This window comes from Elgaria multicarinata, chromosome 3 (genome assembly GCF_023053635.1).
Source record: "Elgaria multicarinata webbii isolate HBS135686 ecotype San Diego chromosome 3, rElgMul1.1.pri, whole genome shotgun sequence".
Taxonomy (NCBI): domain Eukaryota; kingdom Metazoa; phylum Chordata; class Lepidosauria; order Squamata; family Anguidae; genus Elgaria; species Elgaria multicarinata.
Window position 1 is genome coordinate 19843443 of NC_086173.1, and position 13784 is coordinate 19857226.

General features: G+C 50.3%; 1 protein-coding gene across 4 annotated transcripts in view; it reads right to left on the reverse strand.

Annotated features, from left to right (window-relative positions):
* The window catches only part of CDK16 (cyclin dependent kinase 16), a 59502-nt gene that overhangs the window by 18637 nt on the left and 27081 nt on the right, over nucleotides 1–13784 (reverse strand). For 3 of the 4 annotated variants that reach the window (XM_063119535.1, XM_063119532.1, XM_063119533.1), the window contains exons 2-6: nucleotides 9213–9353; nucleotides 5794–5934; nucleotides 3696–3829; nucleotides 2583–2708; nucleotides 2335–2391 (exon numbers count right to left, since the gene is read on the reverse strand). In XM_063119535.1, coding sequence (XP_062975605.1) covers nucleotides 2335–2391; nucleotides 2583–2708; nucleotides 3696–3829; nucleotides 5794–5934; nucleotides 9213–9330 — 576 coding nt within the window. In that variant the 5' untranslated portion in view covers nucleotides 9331–9353. The remainder of the gene's footprint in view (nucleotides 1–2334; nucleotides 2392–2582; nucleotides 2709–3695; nucleotides 3830–5793; nucleotides 5935–9212; nucleotides 9354–13784) is intronic. The other variant, XM_063119534.1, reaches the window with a different exon arrangement.

Below are 13784 nucleotides of genomic sequence, written 5' to 3' on the forward strand. Positions count from 1 at the left end.
GTGGAGGGGATTCACTGTACAGGGGAATGTTCCATCATGTGAGCCCCTATTTATAGTTGGAAGTGGTACAGCCCAGACACAGGCTTTACCATTCAATAGGCCACAAGCTCTTCCCCCTTCAGTCTGTTGCCAAGCTACCCTCTCCAGACTCCCCAGAGCTGATGCCTTCTAGACGTTTAGGCTTCAACTCCCATCAGCCCCAGCATGACCAATGATCAGGAATGCTGGGAGTTGTAGTGCAAAATATCTGGAGAGCACCGGATTGGGGAAAGCTGACCTATTCGGCCACGGTTCATTCCCTTCCTGTGTCACAACCTCATTTGGGGGCAGTAAAAGGGATACTCTTGGCAGCCACAGAGAGAGCAGCAATGGCTGATTCACAGCAAGTGTGGAATGCTAGTCTTCTCCATAGCAAGGCGAGGAACACTGAATTAGGCAAGGCTCTGTGTTTACACTGTTACAGAAAGACTTTCAGCACCAGGCTGGTTTGAGACCATTGGAGGGAGAGGAAGTGGCAGCCAGGCACCCCTCTATTGTGCCTGGATACAGCTCCAACTGAGCCCAGCATACACCGCCTACTAACTGCTACTGAGGGAGAGGAAGTAGCAACCCTTCCATTGGGTTTAGATCCGTCTACATGACCTGCTGAACTTTGTAACTAAGAATCTAGTGCCTGAATTCCCCCCTCCTCCCTCCCAATTCTCTTGGCTTTTGTTTTGTGCCTTTTAAATTGTAAGCCAACGAGCAGGGACACTTTTATTTCTGACCCCGTAAGCCACTCTGGGAGCCTTGGCTGAAGAATGGGGTAAAACGTTTTGAATGAATGGAGGCACAGGAGCTTTTCTGGTCTGAAGTGGAGGGGAATGCTTTGCTCTTGACTTTATAACCAGCACAGCAGTTATATTCTCATGAGAATCGCCTTCTCTCATTCACCCTCTCAACAGCCCTGAGGTGGGTCATTAATAGGCCCATTTTACAGATATGGGATTGAGGCTGAGATACACGGATCTCTGGTACTTAGCTGCAAACCTGGAAAATGCCTGATTTCATGTGTTTGGGTGTCTTCCAAATGCAGGCAATAAGGAAGACCCTAAAACCATTCTGGCACTGAAACCAAGGGCTCCCTAGTCTGTCTCTACTGGACTACCCCCAACTCTCCCAGGTTGACTGGATCAAATCCACTGTGAGAGGGGCTACGGAGATGGCAGGCACTGGAGTTCTTACTGGGATAAACAAGCAAAATACCACACTGATCAAGCTTACTGCTCTTTGTGGGGTACTGTATAGCCTGGTGGCTTGCAAACCATGGCTGCCTGCAAAGGCTTCTGGGTGAATGACTGCTTCTGCTTCTAAGCTAGCAAACTGTTATTTTCCTTCGGTACCAGTCTGCAGCATTCCTTTGTGTTTTGGGAAAGATGGGTCAGGAGCACAAACAGAAGTGATCTCATGAGAATCTCAGGTGCCTTATCTGGAGGCTCTAACGCGCTGACATTCCAAGGTGCTTCAGTCGGAAAGTTGGCCATAACACCCTTAGAAACCCAATTAGTGGGTCTTGCCCATGCCAAAGAAATGCCAAGGAGTGCCTTGTTTATCACAACATGCAACCTCATGCTATAGATTCTTACGATGAGAAGAGATGCGTTGTTATTAATCCCCATGTATGATTGATCACTCTCTTAACTTGGCAGCAATGCCAAGTTCAGTTATGCTATAATTGTTCTTGTGCCCAGGGGTGGGGGTCCAGACTGGTTGAGGGATCTTCTGTGCAAGATGCTTTCACAGTCTGGTCCACTTTATTGGAAACTGAAAACTATTCTAGTAAAGATTTCTCCTTGTAAGCAAACCTTGAATCTGGCTACTACTTTCGGTAACCCTGAAAACAACCTGAAGCTCACGGCCGGAGCTAGACGGATTGCAACAATGGCAGACACTGGAGTTCTTACTGGGATAAATGGGCAAAATACCACACTGGTCAAGCTTACTGCTCTTTGTGGTGTACTGGTTAGAGTTTGGGATTAGGACTGAGGAGATCCAGCTTCAAAGCTCTGCCCGGGATCCCTCAGTCCAGGTACCCTCTCTCAGCCTAACCAACTTCACAGGGTTGTGACGATAAAATAGTGAGAGGGAAACCTCACGCATCACCCTGGGCTGTTTGGAGGAACAGCGGAATATGAACCAGCAATTTAAAAAAAAAAAAAAAAAAGCGTGGGAACGAAGATTTCTTAGGTGCCCCAAATAAATCAGGCAAGGAGTGCCTCCTCGATTGGAGTCCTGCCAAAGCCTTCCTGCTTCCCTGCCCACATCCATGGTCAGGCGGGTGGTCAAGGCACCCACCTCTCCCAGTTTGTCCAGCTTCACGTACGTCTCCAGCTTCCCAAAACCGATCTCCGACTGCACGAAAAAGCACAAAGAAGCAGAGCGTGAGAGGGCGGCCCTTTTCCAGACCGGGGGCAGGGGGGGAAACAGAGACCCTAAAACCATTCTCTGTTTCTTGGAAGCAGCAGCTGGGGGCCTTCAGCTCTTGCCACTGCTCTGGCTCTAGCAAGGGTGGGGGCACAGCAGGGGGAGGAGCTAGGACTTACCAAAGAGACTCTACGTAACCGTCGGCTCAAAGGCTTGTCAAAGAGGGGGCTGTTGAGGCTCAGTTTCTCCAGGTAGCCTTCGGGCAGGCGGATGTCAGCTGGGAGGGACAGGCGCTTGTTAATGTCCTGGGGAGGAGAGAGAAATTTGGCCAGCCTCATTACCAAGCCCCCCCCCCAAATAAAAGTTAATATGCCTGCCAACAGTTTACTTGCCCCCTTTTTACACTTAAGAGGGCCTCCTTCTATGAATAAAAAGCAGCCTCATTTTAAAAAAGTATCTAGACTATAAGAGCAGTGGGCTGGCAACAGAGAAACTCAGCACTCTGCTTCTCCTTTGCTGGGCCGCTGCCTTCCCGTATGGAGAAAGAGAAGCCCCTTTCTCTGCGGCCAGTATGGAATCCAAGAGGGCTGATGAAAAGGGGCCAGAGCCCTCTGCCCTTCCGTGGCCAGCCTGATCACTCGCCTGCACTGATTTTGGGGTCACCACTGGCGACCAGGTGTGGTGGAATACAACTGTGAATTTGGTCCAATTTCTGAGGGATAAAAGCCAGAGCTTGTACAACCTCAATGGAACGTTGCTGCCCTCCCCGTGACTCCGATGGGCCTGCCCAGCAGCAGTGAGCAGCACCCGACGCCCGCTGGGGGCTTGCTCTGAGGCTGTACCCATACTGCAGGAGTCCCTTCCTAAAGGGCCTCTCAGCAGAACCTCTTCAGGTTTTTAGAAGGGCAACAAGCAATCTTTCCCTTCCTCGGGAGATTTGGAGGTGCCAGCACGGATTTTATCTGCTCGATTTCTCAGGGAGAATCCTGCATGTGGGACTCTTAAAAAAGGCTAACTGAGGGAGCCTGGGCAAAATCAGCCTACAGCCAGGCATTTCAGTGATTTTCAGCTTTTTCTTTGAGGTTTCTTGGTGGAGACGTTGAATATTACTGACCGCTGCAGTTGTCCTTTTAGGGGGGAAGGAGAACGTAGTGTGTGAATGGAGCCACAGCTGTAAACATCCCGTGACCCTCTCCAAAAAGAAACTAGGGGGACAGAGAGCCTCCCGTCCCACCCACGCCCGCAAAGCAGGGAAGCCTCTGAACTTTCCCCACCCCCTCCGACGCTCGCACCTCGGTGGAGATCTTGCGTGTCGGGTTGTTCCGCATGCGCACCCGGACCGGAGACTGCACCTCATCCGACGACGTCCCTGACGCCTGGTCACTCTCCCCATCGGAGCCCATCTTGAGGTCTTCATGGACAATTTCTGCACCAAGGAGAGACAGAGATGGAAATGCGACAGGCAGGGAGAATTGGTGGCCTCTTTCCTCTCAGACGACTCCCTCTAATACCTCTAAAACCGACCTTTGGGGAGCAATAAGACCTCCATTTGGTTTGAAACCACTTTGTAAATTTCGCATATAGGGTGACTGTACGTCTGAATGTTCCCTCTTTTTTACTTCTTGGCAGCCCCCATCCCTGAAGTCTATTCTGTGGGAAATGCTGTTCCCAGACTTTCCTCCCTCAAACAGGAATAAGGCCTTGTCTACACATGCAGCAGGCGGCGGTGGTAGAACAGACTGCTCCACTCCAGACTGTGAGTGAGGAGCTGGTCACATTTTTTGAACTCCCTGCAAAGAGAAAACCAGCACAGCAGGCAGAGCTCAGGAGTATAACTTTTTTCCTGATGTACTAGTTCTCTATTTGCAGGGTGTTATTCAGTGGTGCGTTCAAAAGCTGCACCCTGCACCCACAGTCTGAAGTTGCACAGCTCACTCAATCACCTTACGCTGCTGTAGGGGTAGATCTGGCTTAAGATCCAACCTCTTTGGGCAACATACTCCACCCAGTCAAATCTCCATCTCTCCCCCACTGCTCCCATACTCCAGTTGAAGTATTACCCACTTCCAGTAACTTGGGTTGGTTATTTGTGGTACTTTGCAACAGTTTCATATTGTATTTTCATATGGAAAAGTTTGCATAGTATTTAAGCAGCAACAACCCTGCAGGGTTAACCATCAATGATTTGTGGGGGTTTTTTTGCTTGTTTGAATGACTCTATTTTTTAAATTGCGATTCAGAAATAGAGACTGGCTCAAGGCCATATTAGAAGCCCGTGACCAAGGCAGGCCCTAAATCCAGATCCACAGCCCAGTACTCTTAAGTCCTGGCTCACATTGGCTCACTGGGACCTCCGAACTTGTATCTGATGGAACTGTTTCACTGTCCCTTCTTATTAAACAGTGAACTATATGTTGATTTCATGTCAGTGTCACGCCTAAGAATCTAGAACACTCTTCCCCAACCTGATGCTCTCCAGGTGTGTTGGACTACAGTTCCTATCATCCCTGCCCATGCTGACAGGGGATTATGGGAGTCGTAGTCCAACAAATCCTGAGGGCACCAGGTTGGAGAAGTCTGCCCTAGAAGGTGCGAAAGCTGTTTTACACCAGCCTTCCCTAACCTGGTACCCTCCTGACGTGCTGGACTGCAACTCCCGTAATGCTGGCTGGGAATTATAGGAGTTGCTGTCCAACATATCTGGAGGGCACCAGGTTGGGGACAGCTGATCTACACTGAATGGAAGCAGCTCTCCAGGATTTCAGACAAGGGCTTCTTCCAGCCTTATGTGGGAGTGCCACGGATTGATGCCTCTTGCATGTGCGCTACTCCCGAGCCACTACCCCTCCCTAAGGAGGGCTCCTGCTAGCTTTCCTGTAACTGACATGAAAAGGAAAGCACCTCTAATTGGTCAACACCTGCAATTGACATGAATATTAGGGCACAGGCATCAGGGTTTGTGTAGACAGCACCCGAAGTAAAACATACTGGGAATACAGCCCAGAAGTCCTCGTCTGTACCAGCACCCTTACCAAAGTTCCCCTGGAGCGAGGAATGGAAATTCAGGACCTTGGGCTCCTCCTTTAAGGGATTCCCAGCTCGGAGGCAGCCCAGTTGGTGACAAAAGGCCTGAGGGCGTAATATAGGGGTGGGCAGCAGGTAGATCTCCAGCCGTTTTGGACTTCAACTCCCAGAAGGCCCTGCAGGCATGGCCAATGGCCACGCTTGTTGGGAGCTGAAGTCCAAGAATCTACTGGAGATCTACTTTCTGCCCAGCCCTGGCTCCAGAAACTCTCTCTTTGAGCCAGTCAGGACCAACATAAGCCCCTCCCCACAAGAGGGAGCCATTACATCACAAGAGGGAGCCAGAGTGGGAGGTGCGATAGTCACCTAGTCGGGCAGTGCGGTTGAGGTGAGCGCTCAGGCTGCGGCTGACGGCCAGGCGGGGCCTGCGTAGAGAGCCTGCGTAGTGGTGCAGGAAGGCGTGAACGCTGCGGGAGGTGCTGGGGCGCACACTCTTCACTGTGGGGCCTGGGGGGGAGGAGGGAGGGGAAGAGGGAAGCCCATGGATGGACAGATGGGCGGACACACGGGGTGGACGATGGGAGGGAGGCAGGGAGGGAGTGCAGAGACAGACAGGCAGAAGGGAGATGTGGCGAGCGAGGAAGTGGAGAACAGAAATCAACAAGGAGAAGGGGTGTGATGGGGCGGGGGGGGGAGACACCAGTGAGAAGGGCAGCAGCCAAAGGGGAGAGAAAGGAGGCGGGATCCCAAGGAACAGGCCAAGCATAGGAGAAATGGGGAGCAAGGAGAAGAATATCCACCACCACCCCATCCAGATGCAAAGGAGGGTTCAAATCATTGAGGAAAGCAGGGGAAATACGTCCAGGGCGAGAGCGGAGGTAGAAGGGAGAGGAAGGAGGATCACAAGCACACGCCAAAGGAAGGGGTAGCAGATAAAACAGGTGCACATCATGGAGCGGTGGAAAGGGGGGAACCACGCGGGCGAAGGGAAGTTCGAGCCCAAAGCAGACAGAATGGAAACCAAACCCACAAAGGTGCAGGGAGCGGCCGTCACACAAGCCCCAGCGCCGCAGTGGGAGGGAAGCGGAAATAAAACAGATACACAGAAAGAAAAGAGCGGGGGGAACAAAAGAGAAATATGAAGGAAGGAGAAACAAAATAAAAATCATAGCAGAATGGAAATCAAACTTAAAAGTGAGCCCTTGGCAAAGTGGCATGAAAGGGGGGGTAATAAGGGAGAGGCAGGACTTACCTGAGAGGGACGGCCTTCTCCCTACAGTGGTGGGAACTGGAATCATCCCTGCCCGGATGATTGGGGGTGGGGGTGGCAGTACATTTACAGGGTTACCATGAACTCAAAGAGAACCCCTGAGCTGACTCCCCAATAACAAAGGACTAGAAACATCTTCCACCCGGGAACAGAACCACATCAAGGCCCTCGCAATAAGGGAAAGAGACAGTTTATTGCATGGCCTCAAACTGCAGAGCACGGCTGCTACTGCGATTCCCCAGTGCGTCTATCCGATTCCTCAGAATCCCAGCTTTCATTCTTAAAAATCACATTTCTAGTCCTCATCATTACAGAGCAAAGGCGCTATCGGTGGAACGCTTTCACGAGGGGTTGCTGGCAGTCAGAATAATGTGCTCGCTCTTCACAATCCCTCCTCTCCATTCCCTACAGACAGCGATTTCTATTCCCCCATCCCATCCCATCCCTTCCCCTCCCCGATCTTCAATACTCCAGGATCAACAGACTTTGGTTTGGATCAATAGCCAAGCCATTCTTTGTGCTCTTCACCCCAACATTCTGCCCACCCCAGCTCTCTTCGTGCGCCAGAAGGTTCGGAAGACAGGAGGAACGGGCCCTCCCTGGGCTTCCACGCCATCAAAAGCAGTTCAGCACTCTCACGCTGCTTCTGCCTGCACCGTGCTCAGCGTGATGGAGGGAGAAACACTCCTCCCTCCCTCCTTTGCATCCATGATTCTCACTTCCCCTCTATTATCACCCTCCTTCACACTTAGGACAGTACCTAATCTTAGCACAGGTGGCACAGTCTTGTAGCAAATGCCATCATCTGCGGCAGAAGGGAGGCTGGAATTCACTGGGGGACCAGAGTGAATTTCCCAGCAGAGCACCTCGTGCCTGCGGGAGGCTGAGCATTCTTGCAAATAATGCTGGATCTTGCCCCAATTCTTCCAGGCGCTTCTTACGGCCTTAAGAGAAAAAGTACCCAGGACCACTTAACACAGGACGGTTACATCTTAAGCATTACGAGCTCCAAACCCGGCAGTGTTGCTTTGTAAATATTAAAATACATATATAGAGAATGGAGATTTGAGCACAGTTGTTCAAAAATAGCGGGGGGGGGGAGAGATAAGATGATACACATCAGGCCACCCCCTGTATTCAAGGTAAAACCACACTGACATTCAGGGCGGCTGCATGGATACTGTAGAGTGAGCTAGAGTGGCAAGGCCTAGGGATCTTGTACTTGGGTCTTCGTATGTTGTGACGCACTTGCTGAAAAGAGGGGCCCACTATTCTCTTCCCACCTGTGTTATTTAACTGGAGCACAGAGCTCTAGGATTCCGCATTATACACCCTACATTTTTGAACAGTGAGGGCACACACGAGGGGATTCTTGGAGGCTGTTCCTCAATTTCGCAACTCCCTTTCCCTTAACACAGACATCCTCAACCCAGTGCCCTCAAGGTGTGTTTGGGACGATAACTTCCATTGTCCCCACCCAGCTGCCCCTGCTAGCTGCGAATGATGGGGGATGTTAGTACCAAAAACACCTGGACCACACCAGATTGGGGAAGGCTGCTTAATCTGAAAAAAGCCCAGAGGCAGAGCAAGCAAGGTAAAGTCTCTTTTATTCAGGCAAGTATCTTGTAAGTAAGGATGGACAGAAGGGTGCTTTCATGCATGTTTTTTGTCTTCTTCTTCTTCTTCTTCTTCTTCTTCTTCTTCTTCTTCTTCTTCTTCTTCTTCTTCTTCTTCTTCTTCCAGAAGGGTGCTTTCATGTATGTTTTTCTTCTTCTTCTTCTTCTTCTTCTTCTTCTTCTTCTTCTTGTGTGTTTTAAAATGTGTAGATATTTAACTGTTTTGATTATCTATTTCTAAACGGCTCCCATCCTAAACCTCTGTAGGATATAGTGGATAACAAATGAAAACCATTGCATGCTTTCTGTTCCATGCTTCGCATTGTTTATATCTTGCCATGATTTCTTTTTTGATGGTATTTTCTGGGATTTGATTTAAACATTGGAACTTCATGTTCATTTTCATGTTATTTATTTATTTATTTATATTTATTTAAGTATTTTTATGCCGCCATTCAGCCAAAAAAGGCTCTCACGGCGGCTTACAAAAGTATTTCTTGACAGTCCCTGCCCACAGGCTTACAATCTAAAAGACATGACACAAAAGGAAAGGGGATTACTTTTTCCACTCGCTGAGGAAGCAATGGGGTGGGGAATAAACCTATGAAGATAGGGACATGGGGTCCACCAGGACACATTAATGGTTGCGTTAAGCAAAGATGCCTCATGGCGTGACGATGGAACAAAATGTATTTTCATGTGCATTTTTCCTCTCTGAAAGCTTAAGGACTAGAAACTTGCTCTTGTAAAAAGACCTTGGATTGAAAGACCCCAAGGCACCCATCAGATGCTGTGTCAGATGCCCTACATTCCCTAGTACCTTCCTGACTATGTGAAAACTCAGGGCTGACTCCCTATCCACACACCCTTCTCTTCCACCTTTGGCAATCAGAACTCACCATTATCACTGCTGTTGTTTTCCTCAATGTTGATGGGTTCATTGAGGTTTTTCTCGACCGTCCGGCTCCCCCGCAGCGTCATGGACAGCTGCCTCTTGATCTTCTTCATCCGATCCATGGTGGGGAAATGGGCTGGAGTCACTGAGGGGAAAGGGAGGAGGGGGGATGGTTACCTAGCACATTAAACACACAGGCAATTTTCTCTTGATATACAAGAAGCCAGGTACAGCAAAGCCTACTGATGTATTTATGAGATTCCAACCCCGCTTCCTGGCCTATAAAGTAGCCCATAAAATCATAAATTGCTTTAAAAGAAATCAATTAAAAGACTGAATGGACACAGCCTATAAGCTAGACAAAAAAGCAGGCGGCGTGATGGAGGGCCAGCAAAACCTTGCTATGGCTCACAAGTAAATCACGGGTGTCTCTTGGGCTCTTGAAGAGCCAGCCCACATGGTATCCACATACTAAGGGCATCTGTGTTTTTAAACTGTATTTTTAAACATGTAAAATATTTATATCTGTGGTTGCATCTTGTGGTGACAAGAAGCTCTCAGCCAAAGGTTTGACTACTTATCAATAGACAATCCCTCACCTTTTCAAGCTCCTGGCCATATAATATACTACTCCTCTACCCCATTTGAAATGTCTCTCCTAACACTTAGTCCCTGGCAGGAAGAGCAAAAATACACTGATATTCCGCCCCAGCCCCTTTGCCTTTGACCCCACTCACCACTCATATGATCCCAAGAGCTTCTCTGATATCCAGTTCGCCCCTGAGAGAAGTTCACCTCCCCTGGTTAATTCAAACACACCCTCCTCCTCAAGCGCCACCTGGTGATGATATCCAGAAAATACAACACACCCCACTCGGACCCTGTTCAAGTGACACGCTAAGCCACGGCGGTTTAAGCATTTTGAGAGAAATGTGATCCATGACTTAGCGTGTTGTGTGAACCCTTCCTAACCATGGCAGCTACATAACCATGGTTTAAAGGGGTGCAAAAGGGTTAGCCGCCTAACCATGGCTTAGTGTGTTTTCTGAGCAGGGATTATATGGACTACTGCTGGTTGAAAGGGCAGAGCCAATGACAGTGGACATTTTATGACACATGGTTATGCTGGGAGCAAAGAACCAATGGGAAACTGATACATTTGTGGAAGATAGGTTTGTCTTCCATTTGCTATTCAGTTGCGCACCTACCTGACTGGGTTCAAGAAGGTCCTTCTCTCCCACCTAACCTCATTCACCCAACTTCATCCAATCCAGGCTCGGAATTTTTCTTCCTGTCCTCTAAGACCAAGTTCCAGAAGCTCATCCTCAATCAGAGGATCAGTAATGGCAGGCAAGCTTCCCTGAAAGACCGCTTGCCCATCGCTACCAATCCTTGTGCGCATCAGCGGAGCTGCGTTCGGTGCATTCAAAGGTGAAATCTCTGTTTGTGCGGAGTAACATAAAGGGCCAGCCCTACCATGAGGCAGAGTGTGGTAACTGCCTCAGGCGGTGGATGCCAGGGGGCCTGGTGGTGAAGTGCCAGAGGACAGAGCTGTGTGTGCTATGCCACCTGCCCTGCATCCCCTAAGCCAGCCTGCTGCTCTCATATGCTGGGGTGGTGGTGGTGGTCCTGAGGGCAGCAATCCAATCGCCAGTGTGGAAGAGTCAACTGCCGGTCCAGCAAAGGGGGATTTTGCCCTTTGCCTCAGGGAGGAAAACATCTTGGCCAGTGAGACCCAACAGCCTGGGCTGACAGAATGTGCAGCCCACAACATTCCCCAGACACCTCAGCAACACGTGGGGGTGGGGGTGCTGTAGCAGACATGGAAGGGTTCCTAGGCTGACAAATTGATGTGGAAAGGGCTCCCTGAAGACAGAAAGCTTGAAATTCACCACTCTGAGGCACCCACGATTGCTGAGGCAGTGTGCCCTATGTTCAATGGGCCGGTTGTACTAGAGTCAGGTGTGTGCGAAGAAACCCAAGCCTTCCTTTTAGAGAGGGGTGACTTTTATTTTGCATTTATCACCATACTTGGAGCCAGGAAGAATTTTTTGCCCCAGGTCAATTTGGCTAGCATCACAATTAACCTAATTCATTCTAAGCACATAATTTGGAGGGTGTGTGTCCATGTGCACCATACACAAAGACCCCTCCGTGGCACAGTAATGAGAGGGAAGAGGATTTCATCTGCGGTTTAAACTGGCCTAAGTTTGGTCACAGGTTGTATTTTGGGGGACATTCCTTGTTTTCATCTACCTCCTGAGCCTTCCTGTAATGAACGGTGGGGCTTAAATTTAGCACAAAGAGCTGGAGTGTGCAACGAAACCGCCCAGTCTGGGCATGCGATTTGACGGATAGAATCCAACGGCAACTTCAAAACCTAGGTGACGGGACTGCACAGTGCCACAGCTTTCCAACCGCAGCGTGGGCTTCCCCTCGGAGATGTGGGCCATGGCCTCACTGGCATCTGCAGCTGGGGCATGTCCAGCCCAGCTGGCAGCATCGCAAAGTCTCAGCACCCGGCCACAGCTTTCTTTCTTTGTTTATGGCATACTTGATGCCAACCATTACACAAAGTGGTACTGCTGATGTAAACAAATGAAGATGGCAGTCACGCTCAATCCATGTGCATTAACTCAGAGGTGGGCAAGCTGTCGCCCTCCACATGCTTTGGCCTAAAACTCCCATCAGCACTAGTCAGCACGACCAATGGCGATGGCTTTCTTACACACACACACAAACACACACACACACGGTATTGGGTGGGGGGAGACCTTCTGCCTTTCAACAGGTGTCCAAGGTGACAAAGGATATCCAGTATAAATATTTATTTCTTTAAAATGCAGATATTCTGCCTTTTAGGATGAAGTCTCCACAAGGCAGCTTACAAAATAAAACCCTAAGAACCATGCAATGCACTGCAATCGCTTTCAACTCCCTGAAAGGTGGCACGTGGCTGTGCTTTGGATGCTGATCCAGAGAAGCACGGCTGCTCGGTTTTCAGCCCTCTGCGATTTACGGCCCGATGTCTGCATCCCATCTGAGCAGACGGCTCGACTTTTAAGGACGCTGCCGCCCATTGCCAGGATGCCCTTTCTCCAGCAGGCTCTGAGTGTGAAAGGTTGGCGGCCTCTACCGAAGCTTCCCCAGCCACCTTGCCGCTGCCAGGCTGCCCTCGCCCCCCTCTCTGCCAGGTCCAGCATCAATGAGCCAGGGAGATGTGACAAGCCGGGAGCCAGGGGGGCTACGAGGCAGGCAGCGAGCGACGGATGCATACTGTGAGCTGAGATGACATTCCTCACCTCGGTCTGCCACTTTGCGTTAAGGGAGATCGGGATGGGAAGGGGGGGGTGAGAGGAAGACCTCGCTGCCCCTGTGACAATATCATAGGATGCTCAGCTCTTGCCAGCCTCGCTTGAAACACACCAGTTGGACCACTGGTCCATCCATCCCCATAACGTCTACACCGGTAGCAGCTCTGCGGAGTTTTAGGCAAGGGTTTCCCCACACACACCCCAGCCCTACCTAGAGATGCTGAGGATGGAACCAGGGACCTTTTGCACACAGAACAGGCGCTCTGCCACTGAGCTACGGCCCTTCCCCGACACACAGGCATTGCTCATGCAGACCAACAAGCCGAGCTAAGTGAGGGCTCTTTCTGTCACAGATCACACCAAGATCAAGGCATCCCAACCTCTTGCAAATGAGGCGCATTGCCCTGCATTCCAAGGAAGGAAGGAAGCAGCCAGCAGGGCATCTGGCACAGATTTCTGCAACCTGGTCATCTAAATTCTCTTGCTTCACTCATTCTTTCCCCATTACCTCTCCCTCTGAGGTGCCGACTCCTCCAACGCTGCCACCCTCCGGCCACCTCCTCACCTAGAAGGGCTCCATCCACCCTTTTTACTTTAAGCCACACACACACACACCAAGAGTTTCATTGAAACAGAGTTCAGCCCTTGCGCTGAAAGAGGTTCTTCACACCTGATCGAAGGCCTCCGTTGAGCTTTGGCCCTTTTGAGCGGCCTCCTTCTCCGAGTGCTCTCACAAAGTTCTGGCTAACCCTGGTCTTGCTACCTTGCATTTGGTCAACGCCGGAAGGCGAGGGGATGTGGCTGCATGGGAAAGCACCTGCTCTGCATGTAGAAAGTCCCAGGTTCGATCCCCAGAAGGATCTGGAAAAATTCCTGCCTGAAACCCTGGAAAGCCACAGCTGATCAATGACAGCAATACTGGGCTAGACAGAGCTATGGTCTGACTCAGTATAAGGGCGCGTCCTACGCTCCCGCTGAAGGTCAGCTCCCTCCAGCATTGCTGTAGTACTGGACAGATCCACAGCCTAGCCAGATCAGGGCAATACCTGGCCAGCAAAATGGTGGCGGTGGGAAGATATAGTCCTAGCTTTTGCAGCCCCAGGCTCTTGGGATACTTCCAGAAGACTGGCTGATTGTTAATACCTTTTCATACCGGTACCTAGAAACACGATTTGCTGCCTCTCCCCTTAATCTAGTTCAACGTGGGAAAAGGGGTGGAGGGGAGCACACGTAAACTTCCCAGTGCAAGTTTGCCCACAATA